We start from the raw sequence: 20,840 nt of genomic DNA on the forward strand, positions 1-20,840 counted from the left end.
CCCCAGCCCCGCACACACACACGGACCCGCGGGGAAAACCCGGCAGGTGAGGGCTGCCAAGGCAGGGCTGGGGCTCGCGAACATTTCCGAAAACATTCGTTCTGCCTGGATTTCTTAGTGTTCTGCGAAATACGTATTTTACCGTCTTTTTCCTAGCTATAACAACGACTCGTCGCGTAATAATCTGCTTGTGCCTCTTCCAGCTTCTCTTCTGCCTCACTTACGTGCAGGTGCATAGCCCGAAAGGCTGGATTTGGAAGGGAAAGGTGTGAGAAGAAACATGAGGTTATACAAACCTGGCTGGTCAATGGAATTAAAAAAAAAAATCCAGGACTCCCAAAGCTTTTCCTTCACTAGAAGGGGAAAGAAAATTAATACAACTAGGAATAATTTATAGGAATAATTGATCCTATGAAGCGTCTCCCCCCAGCCCACCTTCCCTGGGATCAGAGGAAGAAGCGAGAGGCTCGGGAGAGGCTGGGGCTGCGGCGCCCGCCGCGCCGGAGCCCGGTTTCCCTGCGCCTGGGATGTGAGTGCGTGTTGTTGGTATAATATCAATTCATTTAAAATATGAAAGTCAAGTCGCGTAGACTGTGACAGCAACCGTAACAAAAGGTGCAAGCAACAGACAATGTGATGTGCTTGTACAGATATTGTAATGATGCAAATGAAGTGGAGGGGACGAGCTGCCGTATTATGTACATAAATACACAGTGGCTCGCTGTGCCATCCGTGAATGCAGGAGAGTGAGAGAGAGAAGGGGAGGGAAAGAAGGGAGAGAGGAAAGGAGAGGGAGGGAGGAGGGAGGAAGGGAAGGGGGGAAGGAGGGAACGGAGGGAAAAAAAAGGGCTCAGCTCGGAACTGCTGCCAGTTTTCAGCAGCGTGCGCGGCGGCAGCCCCTCCGCCGGGCTGCGCGCACCCTCCGCCCGCGGCAGAGCCGCCGCTCCCGTCGCGGGCAGGCGGGGAGGCTCCGGGGCCGAACCCCTCCCCAGCCCGCGGAGCGGCCCCGCGAGGAGCAGAGCTGACGCTTCCCATGCACCGTGCCGAGAACTGAAAGAAAAACGAGGATAGGCGAGAGGCAAGGTAAGGGGCCGCGGCAGCGCGGTTTGCGCGGCCCGGGGGCGGCCCTGCCAGTGCCGAGGTGCGGGTCCCGTTGCGGGAGCGCTTGTCTTGGGGCAGTTTTCCCCAGGGACAAATCTGGCAGGGTTTGTAAAGAACGAAAAAATGTCCCCAGTACGGCCGGACCTCCCGGGCTGCCGCCTCCCAGCCGGCCGGGCGGAGCCCGGTGCAGCGCCCGTCTGCCCGGGGGCACCGCGGGGCTCCCCCGGCTCTGCCCGGCGGCGGGGCTCTCCCCGCATCGCACCCCGCGGGGAGCGGAGCCTCCGGGCCGTGGTTGGTTGTTTTGATTTTTTTTTTTTCTTTCCCATTGTCACTGGGGTGATTATTTAAATCTCCATCTTGGAAAGTTGCATTTCACCCAGGGCGGCCAGGCAGAGATTTCCCGGAGACAGGGTGTGCAGAGAGCCCTGCGTCCCCTCCCCGCAGCTACATCCTATCTTCTCTCTCCCTTTGTTGGCAGATTTGGGCATTAGGAAAAAAAAAAGAAAAAAAAAAAAAAAGATGCGAGGGTTTGTTCTGCCCCGAGAGCCGGCAGGGCCCGGCCCCGCTCTCTCTGCACCTGCCTGCCGGGGAGTCCTCCCGTCCCAGTCCCGTGCGGCAGCTTTACGGGGCTTTGCATGATTTAAAATTACCCAGGCACATCGGGGCACGGCCGCTCCTCTCCGCCGACTCTTTCACCCCTTCGCCTTTTTTTTTTTCCTGTTTTTGTATGTACAGAGTTCCCCTCTTTATCCTCCTTTTGCTTTGGGGTGCTCAGGCTGGAAGGCAAGAAAAAAAAATATAAAAAAAGAGAAGCGTCCAGGAGCGAAGCCTGCCTGGTTTTGATGCGATTTCAATAAGAAAAGCGATTTCACTAAGGGAGTGCGAATTTCGGTCGCGGGGATTGTTCTTCCCCGGCGCACGGAGCATCTTTATTAAACGCAATTATTTTTTCCTCGGAAGTCTAAGCTCCGGCCCGGCTCAGCCCCACGGCTCGGGGCAGGCGGCCGCGGGGCACCGCCGGTGCCCGGCATGAGTCGAGTCCCGTTCACCGTGCCGGGTCGGTCTCTCCTCACCAAAGTTTTGCCTGTGGAGAAACAAATCAAACCTGCGGGGTCGGCCTCGTTCCTCTCTCCTACAACGGCTCCTTCTGAAATAACCTTGAAAGGAAAAAAAAAAAACCCAACCAAAAATACCCAAAAATATAAAATTAAAGAGAGATCCTGCAAACGAAATCTTTCCTGGCAGCGCCTGAAAAAGAAAATTATACCTTTTTCTGGACAAAGCTGCGCGTGTGTAACCTCCCCCTTCCCCACGCATGTATTTCTCTTCGCGAACTCACACAAAAGGCGGTTTTGTGGGCAGGTTGGGGTCTGCTTGAGGCTTTTCCTCCCCTTTTATTTTGCAGCCTAGAGAGCCGGGGGGCTGCGGGCACCAGGCAAATTGCGGACAAAGCGCAGGTGAAGGCGTGTGCGGGAGCGAGACTGGGACCGAGGGTTCCCACGGTGGGGTACAACCCCGTAGAAATCCTCTGCGGGATGGGGGAGAGCGTATTTACAAAAACAGGCAAAAAAAAAAAAAAAATTCCGTGATTGATTCCCCTAGTCGTATCTCTAGCGCTTTTTTGTTTTTGTTTGTTTGGTTTTGGTTTTGTTTTTCCTTAATGCAGTTTAAGTAAGGGTCTTGTGGTTACGAGGTAACTGTGTCACTTTATAACCCTATCAGGAGCCATTAATACGAGCTGCTAATGCAGGACGGGGGAGAAGAAAAGCAAAGCAGAGACAAGACCAAAACACCGACTTGATTGGTTTTTTTGTTTTTTTTGGTTTTGTTTGGTTTTTTGTTTTGTTTTGTTTTTGTTTTTTTTTCAAAGGCAGAAAGCAAGAACTTTCTCGCCTCCAAACAAATCCAAGGAAATATACCCGATCCAGGTGGGGGGGCTGCTGGCAGGGACCGGCTGCCCGGGGCTCCTGCCTGCGGGCGGGCGGGAGCCGCTGGCAGGGCCGGCCGCTCCCCAGCCCGGGGGGCAGCAGGGGCGGGACGCCCACCGCTGGCCCTCCCAGCCCCCTCCCCGCGGGCGAGCAGCCGCCTTCCCCTGCTCGCCCGGGGTTCTCGCATCGCCCACCGGCACCGGGAGCGCCGCTGCCCCGTGCGGTGCTAAGCACCGAGCACTTCTCTCCCTCTTCTTCTTTCTTTTCACGGAGTTTTCCTGCCCTCCCTGCTTGCGTCTGTGGGTTGCACCTCGGGGAGGCAGCGGGCAGCGCTGTACGGGAGGTCTCGGCCCCCGGTCTCCGTTCACCGGACAGTGTGGCCCTGGGGGCAGCCGGGGGCTCCCCAGGAAAGGGGTGTCTGCAAGAACGTGCCCTGGGTCTGCGGGTTCTCCTCAGGTACAGTTTTCCCCAGATCCAAATACCCACAATGAAGGGCTGGATAAAAAGAGGAAGAATCCCCTCTGAGGACATGTAAATAAATGGTCCGTGTGCGGCGCCGGCTTATTTGTTTTCTGCTTTCTCCTCTGCCCAAGAATAGGTGTCAACTCTATCACATGGCACTACTAACTGTTGCTAAAACATGTTGTCGTCTCCCCCCCTCCCTTAATGATATGACATCACTTGTCAATCAAATCAAAATAACCAGTTGTGCTTCCAGATCTGGGAAAGGTCCCTTATTAAAAGAGAAAAATAAATTGCAACAGCAATAATAATAATAAAAATAAAGGTAATAAAACGAAGCCCGTAGTGCCCGGAGAAAGAAGGTAAAAGGGGGTTGGCAGGCGCGGGGTGAGTGGGGCCCGGCCGGACCCTCTCCGGGGAAGCTTTGGCAGAAAATTGAGGGAAGAGCTGCTTAACCAGCCGTGTGAGCGGCGGGCTGCGGAGCGGAGCTAAGCCGCTCGCCTCCAGCAGCCAGCGCAGTTCGCTGCTGCTCCCGGTGGGTGCATTAATTCAATTAAAAACCTCAGCCGTGCCGCCGGGGCGTTGAGCGGCCGAGACCAGAACCAGCACCAGGTTCGCCAGAACCAGGCAGCGGGGACGGGACATGTCGGGAATCAAAAAAAAAAAAAAATCAAATTGAATAAAATAGAAGAAAATAAACCAACATACTGCGAGCCGGCCGGTTAGGAAGTCTCCAGCTTAGCCGGTCTCTCGGCAGAAATCTTTCATCCCTGCTGGAGGGGTCATTTATTTTACAAAGGGATTTAATGGGAGGGGTTGCAGAAGGCGGGAGGTGGGTGCGAGGAGAGGCGCCGGCCGCCGGAGGAGAGCACCCGGCGGCGGGGAGTTGGTAGCCGGACCCCCGGGCCGGAGGTGGGGCGGGCGCCGGGGAAGCCGGTCCCGAGGCGGCGCGGCCGGAGCCGCCGCCGCCACCCGCTCGCCCCTTTTGTTTTCCTTCGCCTGCCGGGCCTCGGGTAACCCGAGACGGGGGCTTCAGGGAGCCCTGGCCGGGCAGCGCCGGGGTCTGCCTCGCCATAAATCAAGCCGCCTGATTAATCTTTACAATTTGTCTTTTAAAACAAACACGAACGAATTATCAGCTCGTTAACTGCGATTTTATCACCTGCCTAAAACAAACAGCCCACCCCATTCCCCCCCCCCCACCAAAAACCCCCAAAATCGCGTCCCCGTGCTGATGGCAGGAGGGCAGTAATTAAAACATCCAAATTAATTAATAAGTATGTAGCGAGGAGCTGGATTTCGCTGGCGGTCGGGAACGGGAGGCAGCGAGGCCCGGGTGATCCCGGCTGACCGCCGCCCTGCTCCACCGGCCGGGACTCCACGGGCACGGCGCACCCCGGCCCCGGCGCTGGGTAGAACGAGGCGCCGAGGGGATCTACTTGCAAAGGCCCGTGTTTATTTTACAGTCACCATTCTTTCAAAACATTAAAAAAATCCATTTTCGGGTGATACTTGGGTGATTTTGGTGCATGTAGAAAGAAAATCGCTTCGAAGGGAGAAGGCGGATTCCTGGAAATCCCGCTTGGTTTTCTCTCTGACTTTTAACTTTCCCTTTTTTATTTTTTGAAATATTTTTGCTTTGTTTCCCTTTCCTCCCGGTCACCACAGGACTGAGGCTCCCGGGCACGCTCCGCAACGCGGGGCTCATTTGCCCTCCCGAACCCCGGCCCCTCTCCCACCAAGCCCGGCCCAGCGCCCGTCCCCGGCCTGCCCGGGCCAACCAGCCCGTCCCGGGAGAAGCCCGGCCCGGCTCCACCGCCCCTTCCGCGCCCGGCAGCCGCCGGAGGAGCTGCTGCCCGGCCCCACCGCTTGCGACCCCCCCGCAGCGGCAGGAGGGGGCGAGGGGCGCCGCGGTCCCGGCGCCACCGCGCAGCCCCGAGGTCAGGGGGCCGGGAGGAGCGGGACACCCGGGCTTTGGGTGGAGGAGGCGTCAGAGGAGAGCCTGCGGAGGGGGAGGGGGGGGAAGCATAATCTCCTCTCCCTGTACCAACCTTTAGGTCCCTCAGTATGGCCCCCGTTCCCCCGGGCTGCGCTGTGGGGTTCCCCCGGGGGGCTGCATTGAGGGTCCCCCGGGGGAAGGTTACAGGGGGACAACGAGTGGTGGGGGGGAGAATAGTAAGAGAGGGAGCCCCACGTCGCTCCGACCAGACGCGCTCCGCAGCGAGGAAAAGGAGTTTTATTATTATTATTATTGTCACTATTATTATTATTGTTATTATTTTTTAAAAGTTCATTTCCTGGCGAATTTGGCAGTGACGGGTGACGTCAGAGCCCCGGCGTCGTAGTGACTGGGGCGGTCGGGCCGGGGGAGGCCGGCTCCAGCTCCCAACCCCCAGCGCTGCCCGCCGCGGGGGCGGCTCCGGGGGCAGCAGCAGCAGCGGCATCCTCGGGGCCGCCCCGCTGCCCCCGCCCGCAGCCCCCGGTGGAGCTCGGCTCAAGCCCGCACGGCCCCGACCGCTCCCGCGCCCCTGCCCCGGCCGCGCCGTCGGGCTGGAGCCGCGGCCGCTGCCCGGCGAGCGGAGGGGCTGCTCCCCGCCGCCCCCGCCCCGGTCCCCGGGCAGGGACCGTGTCCTCTCCGCGCCCGGCTAGGAGGGCTGAAGGATTGCGATCGGCGTTTCCCTTTTTCCCCGAAAGCAGCGGGTGAGGAACGGGGCAGGAGCGCCTGGGAAACGGGACACGCAGCTGCGCCCGGCCGCGCTCCGGGCAGTTGTTTGTGCCTTTCCCATTATTATTATTTTCTGCCCCAAAGGCGGACCGGTTTATCCGCACCTTCGCGGGTGGCGAAGCCGGACCGGCGCCCCGGCTGCTGCCGCTGAGCTGCACCACAAACTCCGCAGAAAACGCCTGTTGATTCGGAATGCACCTCCGCTCCCCGCCCCAAAGCACAGGAGTAATTGCAAATATTGAACTGTGATGTTAAGTTTTTGTAATTAATTATTGTAAGAAAAAAGTGTGAGATTGGGAAAAAATAAAAAAAAGTATTGACAATGTCGCAGCCCCACCGGGGAGGCTATACTCTGTCCCAGGGTCCTTGTGTCCCGGCCCGGCTCGGCTCGGCTCGGCTGCCCGGGCCCAGGGCTGCCAGCCAACCCCGTGCCCGGGTCCGGCCGAGCACTACGGGCCGGGGAGGGGGCAGGGTCCGTCCCTGCCCTGCAGCCGGCTCGGCGCGGCCCCGCTGCCCGGGCCCTGCTCGTCCCGTCGGTCTCTGTGGTGGGCGCGGAGCCTCGCAATTATTTGTTTTTAATTATTTTTTCCCGATCCAGTCAGTTATTTCTAACTAATGTGACTGGGCTGAGGTTTGTCCCGCTCCCGGCTGCGCGCTGCTGTGCCTGATTTAAGGGATTTTAGCATATTTATCTCCCCGGTGCCGATTTCCAGCCCCGGGCATCCCGGCGGCGGCGCTGAAAGTCACGGCTCAGCGGCGGGGCAGCACCCGGCCGAGTCGGCCCCATCGCCGAGCCCTTCCCGCACTCCATCTTCGCCCGGCACCCCCCTCTCCCACTCCGCATCCCCGCAGTCCCCGGCGGGACCCCCTCTGCTTGGCCGTCCCCGCCCCGCAGGGGCGTGCAGCGCCCGGGCGGGGAAAGCCCCCACGGCGCTGCCGGGCGAGATGCTGCGAGCAGGGGCAGAGGGGCGGAGGAGGGGGTCTGCCGCGCTCCCCCCCCCCCCCGGCCGGCTCCGTTTGGGGCCGGGGGTGCGGCTGGGGGCGGTGTGGGGCGGCGGGATTGGCTGGCCCGGCCGCCGGCCCTGCGCACCCCGGCCCGTCTGCGGCGCCGCGGCCAGCTGGCGCCAGCGCTCATATAGGATGCGCGGGGATGGGACCGAGTCGGCCAGAGCAGCGGCTTTGCCATCTGAGTAACACTCTCCATCCAACCTCCTCTGCTCTTCCCGCGCTCGCTCTGCCTTTCCCCCCTCCTCTCCCTCTTCGCTTTTTTTATTCCCCCTCCGTTCTCCCCCACTTCGCTGCAGTCGCATCCTGCACGCCGGCATTCATCGCCACCCGCGCCGGGTAAGTGTGGGGCGCGGGGGGGTCGCCGCGCCTCTGCCAGGGCGCACTCGCTGCTTTCTCTAAACACCCTTCTCTCCACTCTTCTTCTCTACCCCCTCCCTATTTCTCCCCCTCCTTTTCCTTTTGTGTCAGTTGGAGTTCTTGCTAGAACTACGCTATATTAGTTCTGCCGTTCTTCCTTTTTTACCCCGCTTTTGAAGCCAGCTGGAAAAACTCCTATTGACGTTTCTAGCAAGGGGGGGGAGAACGAAACTATTTCCTTTTCCCCCGATTTTTCCTTTTTTTTTTTTTCCTCTTTTTTCCTTTTTTATTTTTTTTTTCCTTTTTTTAAGTTAATAGTTTGAAATTGATCTCTTGTTTATTTTGTGGGGCAATGAGCAGGGAGAGAGCAAGACAAGGAGTTTTGGGGACAGGATATTTTTGGAAGGGAGGAGGGGCTCTGCTTCCCCCTCCCCTTCCATGTACCTCTGGGAAAAGAAGCCGGCCGGGAGCCGGCCCGGCGAGCAGCGCACCCACGGCTGCCGAGCTGCTAAACCCTCCTGTCTCTCCCTACAGGTGCTGCCCTGGCGCTCCCCCGGACCTGCCTCCGCTCCCCGCCTGTTGACGGAGGGACACGCTGACTTCAGGGGTCCTCTCCTACTCCTCAGAGGGTGCGCTCCAGTCACCCGGCGTTTTTCTTTCTAAGAGAAGCCACCCCAATCTCTTAAAGCCCACCAGGCAGCGTCAAAAGAGACCTCCCGAGCAGCACTCCCCGCCCCCACCGAGCGCCGCTCGCTCCTGGCCTGGGGGTGGGTGAAAGGGGAGGCCCAAGGCCATGGAGGTGGCCACGGATCAGCCTCGCTGGATGGCCCACCACGCCGTGCTCAATGGGCAGCACCCCGACAGCCACCACCCCGGGCTGGCTCACAACTACATGGAACCAGCGCAGCTCCTACCTCCGGATGAAGTCGACGTCTTCTTCAACCACCTGGACTCCCAGGGCAACCCTTACTACGCCAATTCCGCCCATGCCCGGGCCAGGGTCTCCTACAGCCAGGCACACGGTAAATCAGCACCCCGGCCCCTTCCCCGCCGTCTCGGCAGCGCTCCGGGCCCCTCCGTGCGAGCCGCGGGTGTCCTGCGCGGGGCTGAGAAGTTTCACTCGCGGCCGCTTCGGTGTGTCGGAGCCGGGGAAAAGGAGATCGAAAACAGGATAGACAGGCAGGCACGGGTGGATTTTAACCCAAGGGATAACCAAGGGCTAGCGGAGGGGAGGGAAAGAAACGGGGGGAGGTGAGAGAGGAAGGGGAAACAGTGTGCGCACGGGCTAAAACTTCTCAGACACGGCTACTTCCCGGATGCAAAATCCAAACCGATTCAAACCGGCGAAGGATTTTATTTGGGGGTGTTTTTAGGAGCTGAAGAGAGAGCATTACGGCGGTTCAGAAAGATAGAGCAGAATGGGGCTTACTGCATTTTCCCAGGAATGGGGTGGGAGGAAAGGGGTTGCCTGAGTCCCCTGCTCCCCTTGCTCCTTCTGGCCGGGCTGGCTGGTATCTCCCTTACATGGGACAGGGAGAAGGGGCTGCTGCACCAACCCGCTGCTCTTCCCCGGGTTGTGAAGTCTCTCCCGTGGACGCCTGTCCTCCGGCTGCCCGCAGACCGAGGAGCTGCCCAGCCACGGGGAGCTGGGGTCTTCCCCAGCCACTCCGGGCTGAGCCGCCCCACGCTGACCCCAAACGCTCTTGTGTTTCTACAGCCCGCCTGACCGGGAGTCAAATGTGCCGGCCTCATCTTATCCACAGCCCCGGGATCCCTTGGCTGGACAGCAGCAAGGCGGCACTGTCTGCCCATCACCACAACCCCTGGACCGTCAGCCCATTCACTAAGACACCCCTTCACCCCTCGGCGGCCGGAGCGCCTGGGGCCATCTCGGTGTACCCGGGCAGCAGCACCTCCAGCACCGCCTCCGTGTCTTCGCTCACCCCGGCCTCGCACTCCGGCTCCCACCTCTTCGGCTTCCCCCCGACCCCTCCCAAGGAAGTGTCCCCCGACCCCAACTCCACCAGCGCCGCCTCCCCTTCTTCCTCCGCCGGGGCTCGGCAGGAGGACAAAGACAGCATCAAGTACCAAGTGTCGCTGTCGGAGGGGATGAAGATGGAGAGCGCCAGCCCGCTCAGAAGCAGCCTCACCAGCATGGGGGCCCAGCCCTCTACCCACCATCCCATCCCCACCTACCCCTCCTACGTGCCGGCAGCCCACGACTACAGCAGCAGCCTCTTCCACCCGGGCAGCTTCCTGGGGGGTCCCGCGTCCAGCTTCACCCCCAAGCCGCGGAGCAAGGCCAGGTCCTGCTCGGGTAAGTGCCGCGCTCCCGGCGCTTCGTGCGGGCGGCTGCGCCGGCTGCTGGGGTGAGCGTGCGGGCTGCTGCAGGGCTGGGCGCTGGTGTTGGCCCTCCTGGGGACAGGGGGACAGGTGACTGCTTGGTTCTGCTTTGCTGGGTTTTTAAGAGTAGGAGACGGAGCTTGGACTGGGCTCCTGGGGGTGCCAATGCACCCAGGCACTGGCCACAGGCTCGAACGGGCCGCGGGGCACGGCACCGGGGCAGTATGAGCCGGCAGCCCGCGTTGTACAAAGAGGGATTTATATAAGCGGAGAAAGAAACCCGAACCCTTTTCACCGGAGAAAAGCAGGCCTCAGGCTCCCGAGGGGCTCAGGCTCGACCCTGTTCCCTCAAGTCAGGCAAACCCCAATGGATGACACATGGGGACTTTCCAGGGATAGGTATTTCTCCCTCCGTAATTTCCACGTCTCTCCATTAACACCACCCAAAGCCCCAGCGCAAGATGAAAGCGAAACTTCCCTGGCCTGTCCCCTTCGGATCGCGAAGGGCCTTTTTCCCTTCGCATTTTACAAGAGCAAAAATTCAAATATAGTTTACATAACAGTGCAAAAGACTAAGGTATCCAGTCACTACTAACTTACTCCAGCCTAACTTTAGCTAGAAAATACTCCCCCCACCCTTTTTTTAAAACCCTGAATCAGATATATCTCTGCTTCCAAACGACTGCTTGCAGACCTTTCCCATGTTCACTACTCTTCCTTGCATTTCTTCTAAAACTGCAGTCCTAAATCTGTAAATCAGGCAATGAACAAAGTTTTGACCCCACTTTGAAATCGCAGTAGTTATACATCTAGACACAAATTATGACCATTTATGTAATTCTACTGACCTTCTTGGTTTAATATTCTCACCGATGGAAGGAAATTAGCTCCAATATACTGGGGCTGAATTTAGTCCTTTAAAAATAAATGGCCCTATAGGCATTTGCATATGTGTTCCATTGAACATACTCACTTATGAATACACTACATGTTTTTATTTAAGTAGACAATAATTTAGAAATGTGATCTCTTATGAGTTTTGCAACAAAAATACCAGCTATTTTACAAGCTCATCAGTACTGTTTCAAATGATTCTTCGGAAGGGAAAAATACATTCTTTCTCTGCTGTTATTTTCAGGCGGTTGTTACTATGTGTATACATTTTTAGTGTCTAGAAGAGAAGCTAGAGGCAATGAGCAGCACAAACCTCTTGAGTTCGGAAACTGGTTCAAGATCCAGGTCTCTAAAGACAGGAGGGATCCTGAGTAGCTTTTTGAAAAATTTTTGTCCCATAGCTGCTGCTGATTTTTAGATGGGGAAAACAAGAATCTTTTTTCTTTTGCTTTTCAGTTGCTTTTTTTTCCCCCCCTCCCCTCTGTAAGGGAGCTCCCAGTGTAAGGAACTGGGGAAAGTTCGTGACCACTCAGTGTTTTTGTAGGAAAACTAAGACTCACGACAGGACGACTCCTGCAGCTTCCTGCCCTAGGAGGGACAAGAGCTACAAATGCAGAGCTCCCCTCATTTCTCACTCTAGACTGTGTTGTTTGAAAGCTGCCCACTCCCTAGATTAAAGCAGACATGAGCCCCGCTGAACTCAACATGGCCTGCTTCAGTTATTAGCAAAAAGAATTTCCTTTCCAGTTAAATACTCTAGGATTTGCATAAACGGTATTAAGAGAGATTTCTATATTAAGCAGACCTGCCCTCAAACCATCCAGGTCAAATGAACTTTTAGCAGGAAGCTTTCTGATGCAGAAACAGATATATTGGAGTTACATGTTGTGTTTTATTTAATGCAGCCATTCTACAGTGCCATGTTTACCACATTGTACTAAAACTAATAATGAAGGTAAACTGCTCCGTACCAAATCCAAACTGGATTGTTGAAAAATCACAGAAACAGGAAAGCACTCAAGCCTGTTTTTTACAGTAATGTCCAGTGTAACTGAACTTTCTCAAAGAACAGCATTAGCAGCGTTTTTATGCCTTTAGGACAAAAATCATAACAGAGACTCTGGTATTTTGTATCCATTCCCAGTCTGCTTGGCTCTACTTTCTCATCCTCTAGAATTTGCAACAAAAAATAAAGTGCAGAACCTGAGGTCTTTTTGCTTAGATTGATTTCTAGAAAACCTCTTCCTCTGACTCTCTCCTTAACTTGTGTGTTTGCAGGTGTGTGTGTTTGTGTGCATGTGCACGGGTGTTTCTGTGGCAGGGGAACACAGGATTTCACCACCGGAGTGCAATAGATCTGGGAGGGGAGCGGTGCCCGGTGAAGACTGAGGGAGTTCTTGCTGAAACGATAACTTCCATCTGACACAATAAGAGTGTCACTCTTTCTCACTTTGCAGAGAGTGCTGCCTATTCCTGATCATGACATAAAATACTCACTGGAGCCTGGGAGTTCTTGAAACACTGAGCTCCTCGCTGCCTGTACTGTAGATGTCACTGCTGTCTGGTTGTGCTTAATTAACAGAATTAACACACTGTTTTGACTTCTGAAAAATGCCTAAAAGGTAATGCAAGAAGATTTTGTGAATTTGTTTTTAAAGAAAGGAATCTATTTTCTTCGTGTTTCCATTTAGAAGGCAGAGAGTGCGTGAACTGTGGAGCCACTGCTACCCCTCTCTGGAGAAGAGATGGCACCGGGCATTACCTGTGCAACGCCTGCGGGCTCTACCACAAAATGAACGGTCAAAACCGACCTCTCATTAAACCCAAGCGAAGGCTGGTAGGTGTCTTAATTTCTCCTGGGTTTGGGGGATAAATAAGGCAACGGGACCACACACAGGCACGAGCTGGTCATGCCTCATCCCTGCTCAGCCCCTGCGTGGAGCCGAGCTGTACTGTACCGGGGTCAGTCACGGCGAGGTCACTGCCGAGCCTCGGGGCACATCTCCCTCCGCCCCCATCCCGGCAGGACCACCGAGCCCGCTCGGCCCCAGCCTCCCTGCCGCTCACAATGCATGCGGGATATCGAGTGTCCTTCTCCCCGACACTCCCCGTTTGTCCTCAGATGACAGCTTTTAATTTAATTCCTCATTTACTTGGCCTCTCGGGACGGTTTGGGCACGCACTGGGAGCGAAAGGGTTTATGAGCATGAATGTCCTCCACCGTGTACTAAAAAAAAGTTCCAGCTCCAGAAAAGCAAAACAAATCAGATGAGTCAAAGCTACTGCTCCCTACTAAAAAAATTATTTGTATAAAAGCCATGAAGTAATTTTCACTCTTATATTCTCTGGCAATATTAATATTGGTTCCCTCCCCAGACAATCCCCTACTGTTAAAAAAAATCCCATTATTTTTCCATGGAGTCACCTATACTTTGTATTTTCATTTGACTGATTAAAAAAAAAAAAGTCCTTTCTAAGCTCCTGGTAGTAGTTTCCTATCCGGATATCTGTACGTTAAAGATAATGAAACTTTGTGTATCTGTTTCCTGACTCTAAAAGCTTTAGAGAGTTTCTATAGGCGAGCCTTGCCAGTCATGCTTGCTGTTTTGAAATTTCTAATACACTCTACTCTGCAAATAATGCGTAAAATGCTAAGAATAATAAATATATTTTTTGGAGCTTTGTGATTTATGGTGCCTAAGTCTCCTAGCTATTCATGGGCAAATATCAATGAGGTTTAGAGAGCAGAAAATTGGCATTACTGTTCTAACACTGGGATGGGATATAGAAGATTTCTGTCCTGAGTCAGAATTTCAGCTATGTAAGCTTCTTAATGACTTGCCTTCTAAAGTGACTGACATATAGAAAAATGTTAAGACAACAGTGTAACATTATCGTCTCTCAAGCTCAAGTGCTTTCCAGACTGAATGGGACAGGCCATAGAGTTAAGCAGCATAGTTGAGTATCAGTAAGCCATCTCAAATATGCAAACATAGGTCTCCACCTTCCAGTGTGTGTTAGGAGACTGTTATACTTAGCTCACTGTGCAGGGTCTGGGCAGCACTAGAGAGGTTTTGTTTTAATGTTTAGCTGTTTAAATGTTTAGTTTTAATTGATTTACAGCTTTGTTTATTGCCCCTTTTTCCACTGTAGTTTGCTTGTTTGTGGGGGAGAGGAGGTGGCCATCTTTGGGAATTTGTTCATCTGCCATGCAATAACAAAGTGATCGTATTAATAATGTCAGCATTTGGATGTCTGGCATTAATTGTGTTTGGGTTGCATGAGTGCATTTGCAGTAGGGGGTACCCCCTCTTTCTGCCTTTGGCCTGTTCTCACAGGCGAGTAAGGCACCGAAATAAATGAGTCTCCGAGGGCCTGATTCTTGCCGAAAGCTGCTGAACCGTCCATCAGCTTTGGGAAAGTTACAGGGGCCCATGGCATAAATCAGAAGCAAGTGAGAACAGAGCCCTGTGCTCCTCTTCGGTGAGCGGCCGAGCTGTACCCGCTCCCCACTGGGGCTGGTGGGCAGGGAAGCACAGCGAGTTCTCTGGGAATGCCACTGGCTCTGCTCGTGGGCATGTCCTGTGCATTACTGTGAGCTTTGCTGGGCTTCACCCCATGGCTCTCCATGGCTAATTGCAGAAATATCCAGGGAGCAAGGCCCCCGGGGAACGACCGCAATTGATACGCTTTCGGAAGTAAACTCCAGTTTAAAAAATACTGAGTCCTCAGCACTAATTCAGTAGCACGAAATGGACTTGGTGTTTGGACCACTTCTAGAGGCAGGGCTGAAGGTTTCTTATACAAAATAATTTCCCAAGATATGGGGTGAAGTTAGTCTGTCCATAACACTTTATACGTCACTGTCCATGCACAAAGGACGCTTTATCTCGGGGTCTGCTAGACAAGGGCCCGTCCAGGAATCATGGGCGCCTGCAGTTCTACTTTTCCTGTTCTTGTTTTGGGAGGTGGGTGAATGTTTGGGCTTTTTTCTTTCCCCTCACCTTGATTTTAGCAGAACAATAGTTGTATGAAAGGGTGGTGGATTTTTTGGTGGTTTTGTTTAATTTTAAGACTGTTGTTTGAGCGCGCTTGTCAGCCAGGGAACTAAGTAGGGACAGAGGCGGCAGACTGGGGTCAGCGGAATCATTGCTGCAAGGCATGAAATTTGGTTTGCTAAATATTTAAAGAAAGTTGGAGCCGGTTTTGTTTTCTCCCTTTCACTTGTAAATGCAAACTGAATTGTCAGTGATGGCTCTGATAAATACTGCACCCAGCTAAGTAATGTGGTTCATTTTCTTTTGTGTCCACCTTTGAAGGGCCAGAGTAGGGGTAAAAATCGCATTCTTGAAGATTCCCTGTTCTCAAACCCAGTCCCAACATTGGCAAGGACTAAATTCGTCATTAAAGAAAAATAAAAAGGCAAATGCATTTTCATTACGCAGTCTAGAATTCTGAAAAGGGAAAACGTGAAAAAGCCAAGATAATTTTTCCCCTTTCTATAAAATTTTTGTTTGTGGAATCAGAGATTGTTTCCTTACTTCCGTTGCACACAATGTGACATGGGGCTTGAAAGTTTTCATAGGAGAATATTTGCATTTAAACAAAAACATAATGTTAATAAAACCTAAAATTGACAGCAGCTTTCCTCCAGCCCTGATGCTCTGTAAAATCTTGGTAACAAATTCTCCCCAAAATAAATAGAATCCAATTTGACCTTTCTCATGATCTCCCTCCACCTGGTGATACATTTTAATTTTCTTTTTCTTTTGGTTAGTCAGCGGCCAGGAGAGCAGGGACTTGTTGTGCCAACTGTCAGACAACCACCACGACCTTATGGCGACGTAATGCAAACGGGGACCCAGTTTGTAATGCCTGTGGACTCTACTATAAATTGCACAATGTGAGTATTTACTCATCTCATGTGTCGCTGCTTGCCTAGTGTGGATTGATGTCTTAACTGCATGGTGTACACTAGGCTTTTATTGGTTTCAGGGGTTTGGTTGTTGTTTTATTCCTGCCCCGTCTCTAAGGTTCCCCTGGGAAGTGACAGCCGTTCTTTGTCAGCATAGTGATGCTAAGTTCAGTGACATTACAATGTATTAGCTTGGCTTCTAACGCTTGGGCAAACCAGGCAAAACAGAGCTGCCACACTCGGTTTGAACTGAGCGGGTTTTGTGTGCCCTTTCCCTCCAGAAACAGAGGCCGTTTGGAATGGGCTCTGTGCAAAAATTAATCCTGATGGGCCATCTTCATTTTGACTTGTAAAAAATAGATTGTATCTAAGGCTTTGGTGTATTATTTAATGTTTTAAAAAATAAATTAATTCTAAGCAGGAACGCTTGATACGCCGGAACGTTATTTACACTGTAGGTAACGGAGGTTACTGGTACAGGATTGCTCATGTCTCAGGACTGAATTTGGGTCAGCGTGTGCCTCCTAGTTTGATCTTCTATTAGGAAATTAATGAGGACTGAGGGTAAGCCTACGGGAAAGAGAGTCATCAGCTGCCAAATTCAGTTCAATTTGTTTTTCATGTCTGGGGGTTTTTTGTGTGTGTGGTTTTATTAAACAAATCAATATAAACAAGTTCTGCAGAGAGAAACACCATTTTTGTTGGCCAGAAAAAGGTCTCCATCCAGGAAAAACACATGGGGGCTGTCCAAATATTTTCATTTTTGCACAATAAGGTCATTTTGTCTGCATGAGCCTGATTTTCTCATTTCTTGCAGGTGAACAGGCCTCTGACCATGAAAAAGGAAGGAATTCAGACCAGGAATAGGAAAATGTCCAACAAATCAAAGAAAAGCAAGAAAGGCTCTGAGTGTTTTGAGGAACTGTCCAAGTGCATGCAGGAGAAGTCTTCTCCCTTCAGCGCTGCTGCCCTTGCCAGTCACATGGCACCCATGGGGCATTTGCCCCCTTTCAGCCACTCTGGACACATCCTACCAACACCTACCCCCATCCACCCATCTTCCAGCATCTCATTTGGACACCCACACCCATCCAGCATGGTTACAGCCATGGGATAAAACCTGATGACCAAGAGACCCATCCAGATATTAAGAACATGGGACTTTGCCTAAGATGACACCCAGTGAGACAATGTTCTGCCAAGAGGAGAATGTAGGGATGGCAAAAGGAGACCTTAGCTCCCATGTGGTTAACTTTTAATGCTGGACTAAAACGAAAATGATGGGTCTTCTGCAGAAATGTGTAGTGGTGCCTGTAATGCACTTTGCCCCCTCAGGTATAAGAAAAAAGAACTCACCTGTTCGATACTTAATGGTCCAGCAGGAAGCAAAAGATGGCAGAAGCTGAAAGAGAAGGCTTGGAACTGGTTTTCCTTTCTCTCTTTGTTATTACTGTGAATATTGTAAAGAGATATAAGCAGCCTCCCAGGACGGAATTGGCTCACTGGAAGCCAGACATGCTGGATTTCTATTGCGGACTTTATTTGGGATAGGGGAAAAAAGAAGAAAAAAAGCCAAAAAAGAAAAGAAAAAAAAAAAAAGAAAGAAAGAAAAGGGCATCTTTATTAAACCATAAGTTTTAAAATCAGACACAAAGTCATATTTATTTTGTTTTCCACAAAAAGCCTCAAACCCTCTGATTGCATGTTTTTGTGCTGTCATTTGCATTGGCTACCCTGTAAGAAAAGCTGCCTTCAAAACAAGGAGAGGAGAAATGTACTCATCAGCCCTCTTGGATTAGCTCCATCTATCTTCCATACCAAAGTTACTAGGAAGGGGGAAAAGATTACGAGGGCGAGGAACAAAGCAAAAATGTAGCCGTAATATGGGATTTTAATATACCCACGATGGTGATTATTTTGACACAATTCCTTCATTCTTCTCCCTAACATGAAAGATTTATTTTAAAAAAGAGCCCCTCTCCCAACTACCCTATTGTTTCTCAAACCAGACAACCTAGGTCAGACAAACTGTTGGGAAAAAACTCTGGGGAAAGCAATCCTGCACTAGCAAGGGGTGATAGCTGCAACACAATTTTGGTAAATGCCTGTATAAGTTCTAGCACAGCCAAAACTATAATGGGGCACAAAAAACATCCTGCTCACAGGCTTTGGAGGTTGAAGCATTTTGTTCTGTTGTGTTGGCAGCTGTCGCTTAAAAATGCAGATTAGCTGCTTGGGTAAACTTTGGGCAGTGTGGCCACCACATCCACATGCAGCCAGCCCGTGGCACCCACCCATGGGTGGCACTCACCCCCGTGGGCTCCACCGGGAGGAAGGGCAGGAATGAGGCTGAGATCACTGGAGAGGGGAAAAAGAGAGACAATCAGTTTGAGCTTCACACATCCATCAAGTCCCAGACACAGAGATACAGCTGGGGGAAAGCATCGTTCTAAGGGGAACATCTGTTTTCCGTAGCAGATTTTATATGGAAAAAAAGAAAAGAAAAAAAAAATTAAATCTCCCATTATGAAACCATATTGTACGTAAATGACCGAAAACAAAGCTATTGCCAATGTGAAGTGTATTTTATTGATTGTTATGATCTGATGCCTCTCGTGAACACAAGCTCCAGTATAACATACAGTGTACATATTTAGGTATACTTCTGATAAAAATGCCCCAATGAACAGAGGGGTTTGATAATGTAAACCACGTAAGCTTAACTCTGTGAAAAGCTTTTTATTTTATTTTTTTAAATTTTAACTATTTTGTTGTTGGGTTTTCCTGTTTAGTTTTTTTTTTTTTTTTGATCAAGCCAAATTGTATCTTTACTGCAAAAGTCCTGCTTTAAAGAAAAAACCAGAATGAAACAAAAAAAGGATGTATGTAAATTTTTTTAAGCCTGTAATTTTTAAGCCTACTAAAATGTAGTATTTTATAATTAAGAACCAAGCAGCCATGAAAATCCTGCTTTCCTCTTTTTTTTTGGTCTGCGTAGGCATATAGGTGCACTTTGTAAAGAAGTGGAAATAAATGGGAAACTAAATTGGTTGGGAGAAATCATAAGAATTTTTAATCTACTGAGGTAAAAAATTAGGTCCTTTTTACTTTTTACCTTTCAGAATGGTACAGTTGTATATTATTTGTACCCAACTCAAAATTTCTGTAGGATTTGGGCAGAGGGGAAGGGGTGTGGGTGAAAGACAGGGATTACTGATACAGTTGACAAAGTGCAATATATTGTCAGTCACTGCAGCATAAACAACAGCAGTTGAGATTTAAATTATTTTGTACTTGTATCAGCATAAAAAAAAAATCTTCAGTATTTTCTGTTTTTATTTTTAATTTTTATTTTGCTTATTTTTGGATTAGTGAACTAAATTATTGTTAATTATGTACAACATGTTTATATATTGTCTGTAAAAAGTGTATGCTTTCCTCATATTCCTTCAAGGTGAATATTGCTAAGAATAATAAATACCTTTTTTGTGAAACTACCTGTGCCCTGCTTCATGTCACAAAAGCTGCTTTTAGTAGGGAGAGAGGAAAAATTATCGTCATTGTTGCCAGTAGAATTATGAGCTTATACTTTATGCAGAGCAGGCTATGATATTTCGAAAACAGGATAGGACAAAAAAAAGGGTAGTTAAAGAATGATTTAGTATTGGAAGCACAGGTACAAAAGCTCATTCTCCAGTGTTGCTTTGGAATGACGAGTTCATGCAGTTAAGTGTGCCTAAGTTTTTAAGCTAGTTTAAATTTTGAGGGAGCAGCCACATTGTAGGTGATTAACTGTGGTTTCTCTTGAATTTTTTTTTTTTTGTGTTTTATTAAAGTGTTTGGAGAAATACTTTTACATTAAAAACACATTTTAAAAGCACTGTAAACATAGAAAAGAGGCCAGCTGCTTAATGGATTTCAAGGCAGGACCCGTATTAGACCAGGGAAAGTTTTCCATAGGAACACTCTACACCTGGAAACCTGTTTCTTGCCATTTGTCATTATCAGTGGAGTGAAGGGAGCAGCCTGGAGCTGCTCAGTGCTGCCCTGGGAACAGGGCTGCAGCCCTGGCTGCAGGGAGGTGTGCACATGGACTGGCATGTGAGGATGGAGTAAAGTGCTTACCAAATAGATCTTCCATGGCCAAAACTTTGCAGCTGCTTTCATCACACAGTCAAGGTTGACCCGCACAGGGAACCCCTGGAGGCCTTACAAAGTGAAGCAAAGTCTTGCAAGGTCACCCTGCCATGTGTAGGGGTGGGCATTGCTGCTGTTGCAACAATATTTTCAAGAAAACAGCTAGTGAATTTTGGGTTTCCTCCTTTTGACCCCCTGTGGAAACCAGCTTCGGGATACGTCTTTACCCATTATGGAAAAAAATAACCCGAGTTCCTTTTTCAGTGTGTGTGTGTGTGTGTGTGTGTGTGTGTGTGTGTGTGTTTGAATTCCAGCCCCTTCCAGCAGTGCTTGTCTTTCCCCCTGCAGCCTCCTGCCCAGCCCTGGTTGCAAGCCCTGCTTGTGAATACCAGGGAGCCACAGCAGCTCTCTGTGTGCTGAAGGAAGAACACACAACTGGGACAAGGCCTTCCTGCATCATTTCAGACGAGTTAATCATCTCTCTAACTTGTTCAGCAAGGCTCAGTGCAAACATCCATTAAAAAAAAAAAGTCAGTTTATAGCATACTGTGCAAGCTTCATTTAAAAAGAAACATGTTCTTTTTCAGACAGGTTTAAAATGGGATTATAACTAAATGCAGACTATCTCCCGCCATCTTTGAATAGCTGAGAAATGAGAACTAGCAACATCTCTTTAAAATTTGGAATAATCAAGCTCTTTGCTTTGGTTGCACAGTACACATCCCATTCAGGTTGTGATGGTGGCTTTTACCTGGGGGCTGCCTCTGTGCTGGTTTGGTTGGATCCACTGACAGAACTGGGGCCATAATCCATCAGGCTGTCAGGAGGGGTGGTGCATCCCCCAGTGCCCGGAGGAGCGTGCTTCTCTGAGTGGGGGGCTTCAGCAGTTCCTGCAACACAGATAATAAATAATCCCGTGTTTGTCAGGTGGCACTAATCTGTGAAAGATCAAACCATCTCTCTGCAATGT

The 20,840-nt window shown here is 50.9% G+C and overlaps 1 protein-coding gene across 2 annotated transcripts; it reads left to right on the forward strand.

Annotated features, from left to right (window-relative positions):
* The first annotated feature begins 1,044 nt into the window (after window positions 1–1,044).
* GATA2 (GATA binding protein 2) lies at window positions 1,045–19,228 on the forward strand. 2 transcript variants are annotated; one of them, XM_077786120.1, is made up of 6 exons: window positions 1,045–1,083; window positions 8,116–8,603; window positions 9,299–9,898; window positions 12,510–12,655; window positions 15,596–15,721; window positions 16,551–19,228. In XM_077786120.1, exons 2-6 carry the CDS (start codon window positions 8,375–8,377, stop codon window positions 16,848–16,850), a joined length of 1,401 nt encoding a protein of 466 aa, XP_077642246.1. In that variant the 5' UTR covers window positions 1,045–1,083; window positions 8,116–8,374; the 3' UTR covers window positions 16,851–19,228. The 2 variants fall into 2 exon arrangements, with proteins under 2 accessions (XP_077642246.1, XP_021389902.1); XM_021534227.3 differs by lacking the exon at window positions 1,045–1,083 and adding an exon at window positions 7,320–7,560.
* Window positions 19,229–20,840: the final 1,612 nt, after the last annotated feature.

This window comes from Lonchura striata, chromosome 12 (assembly GCF_046129695.1).
Source record: "Lonchura striata isolate bLonStr1 chromosome 12, bLonStr1.mat, whole genome shotgun sequence".
NCBI classification, from domain to species: domain Eukaryota; kingdom Metazoa; phylum Chordata; class Aves; order Passeriformes; family Estrildidae; genus Lonchura; species Lonchura striata.

Coding starts and splice junctions, on each gene's coding strand:
- GATA2 (XM_077786120.1), top strand. CDS start 8,375: ATGGAGGTGGCCACGGATCAGCCTCGCTGGATGGCCCACCACGCCGTG. Junction 12,656..15,595: donor TTAAACCCAAGCGAAGGCTG/GTAGGTGTCTTA, acceptor TCTTTTGGTTAG/TCAGCGGCCAGGAGAGCAGG. Junction 15,722..16,550: donor TCTACTATAAATTGCACAAT/GTGAGTATTTAC, acceptor CATTTCTTGCAG/GTGAACAGGCCTCTGACCAT.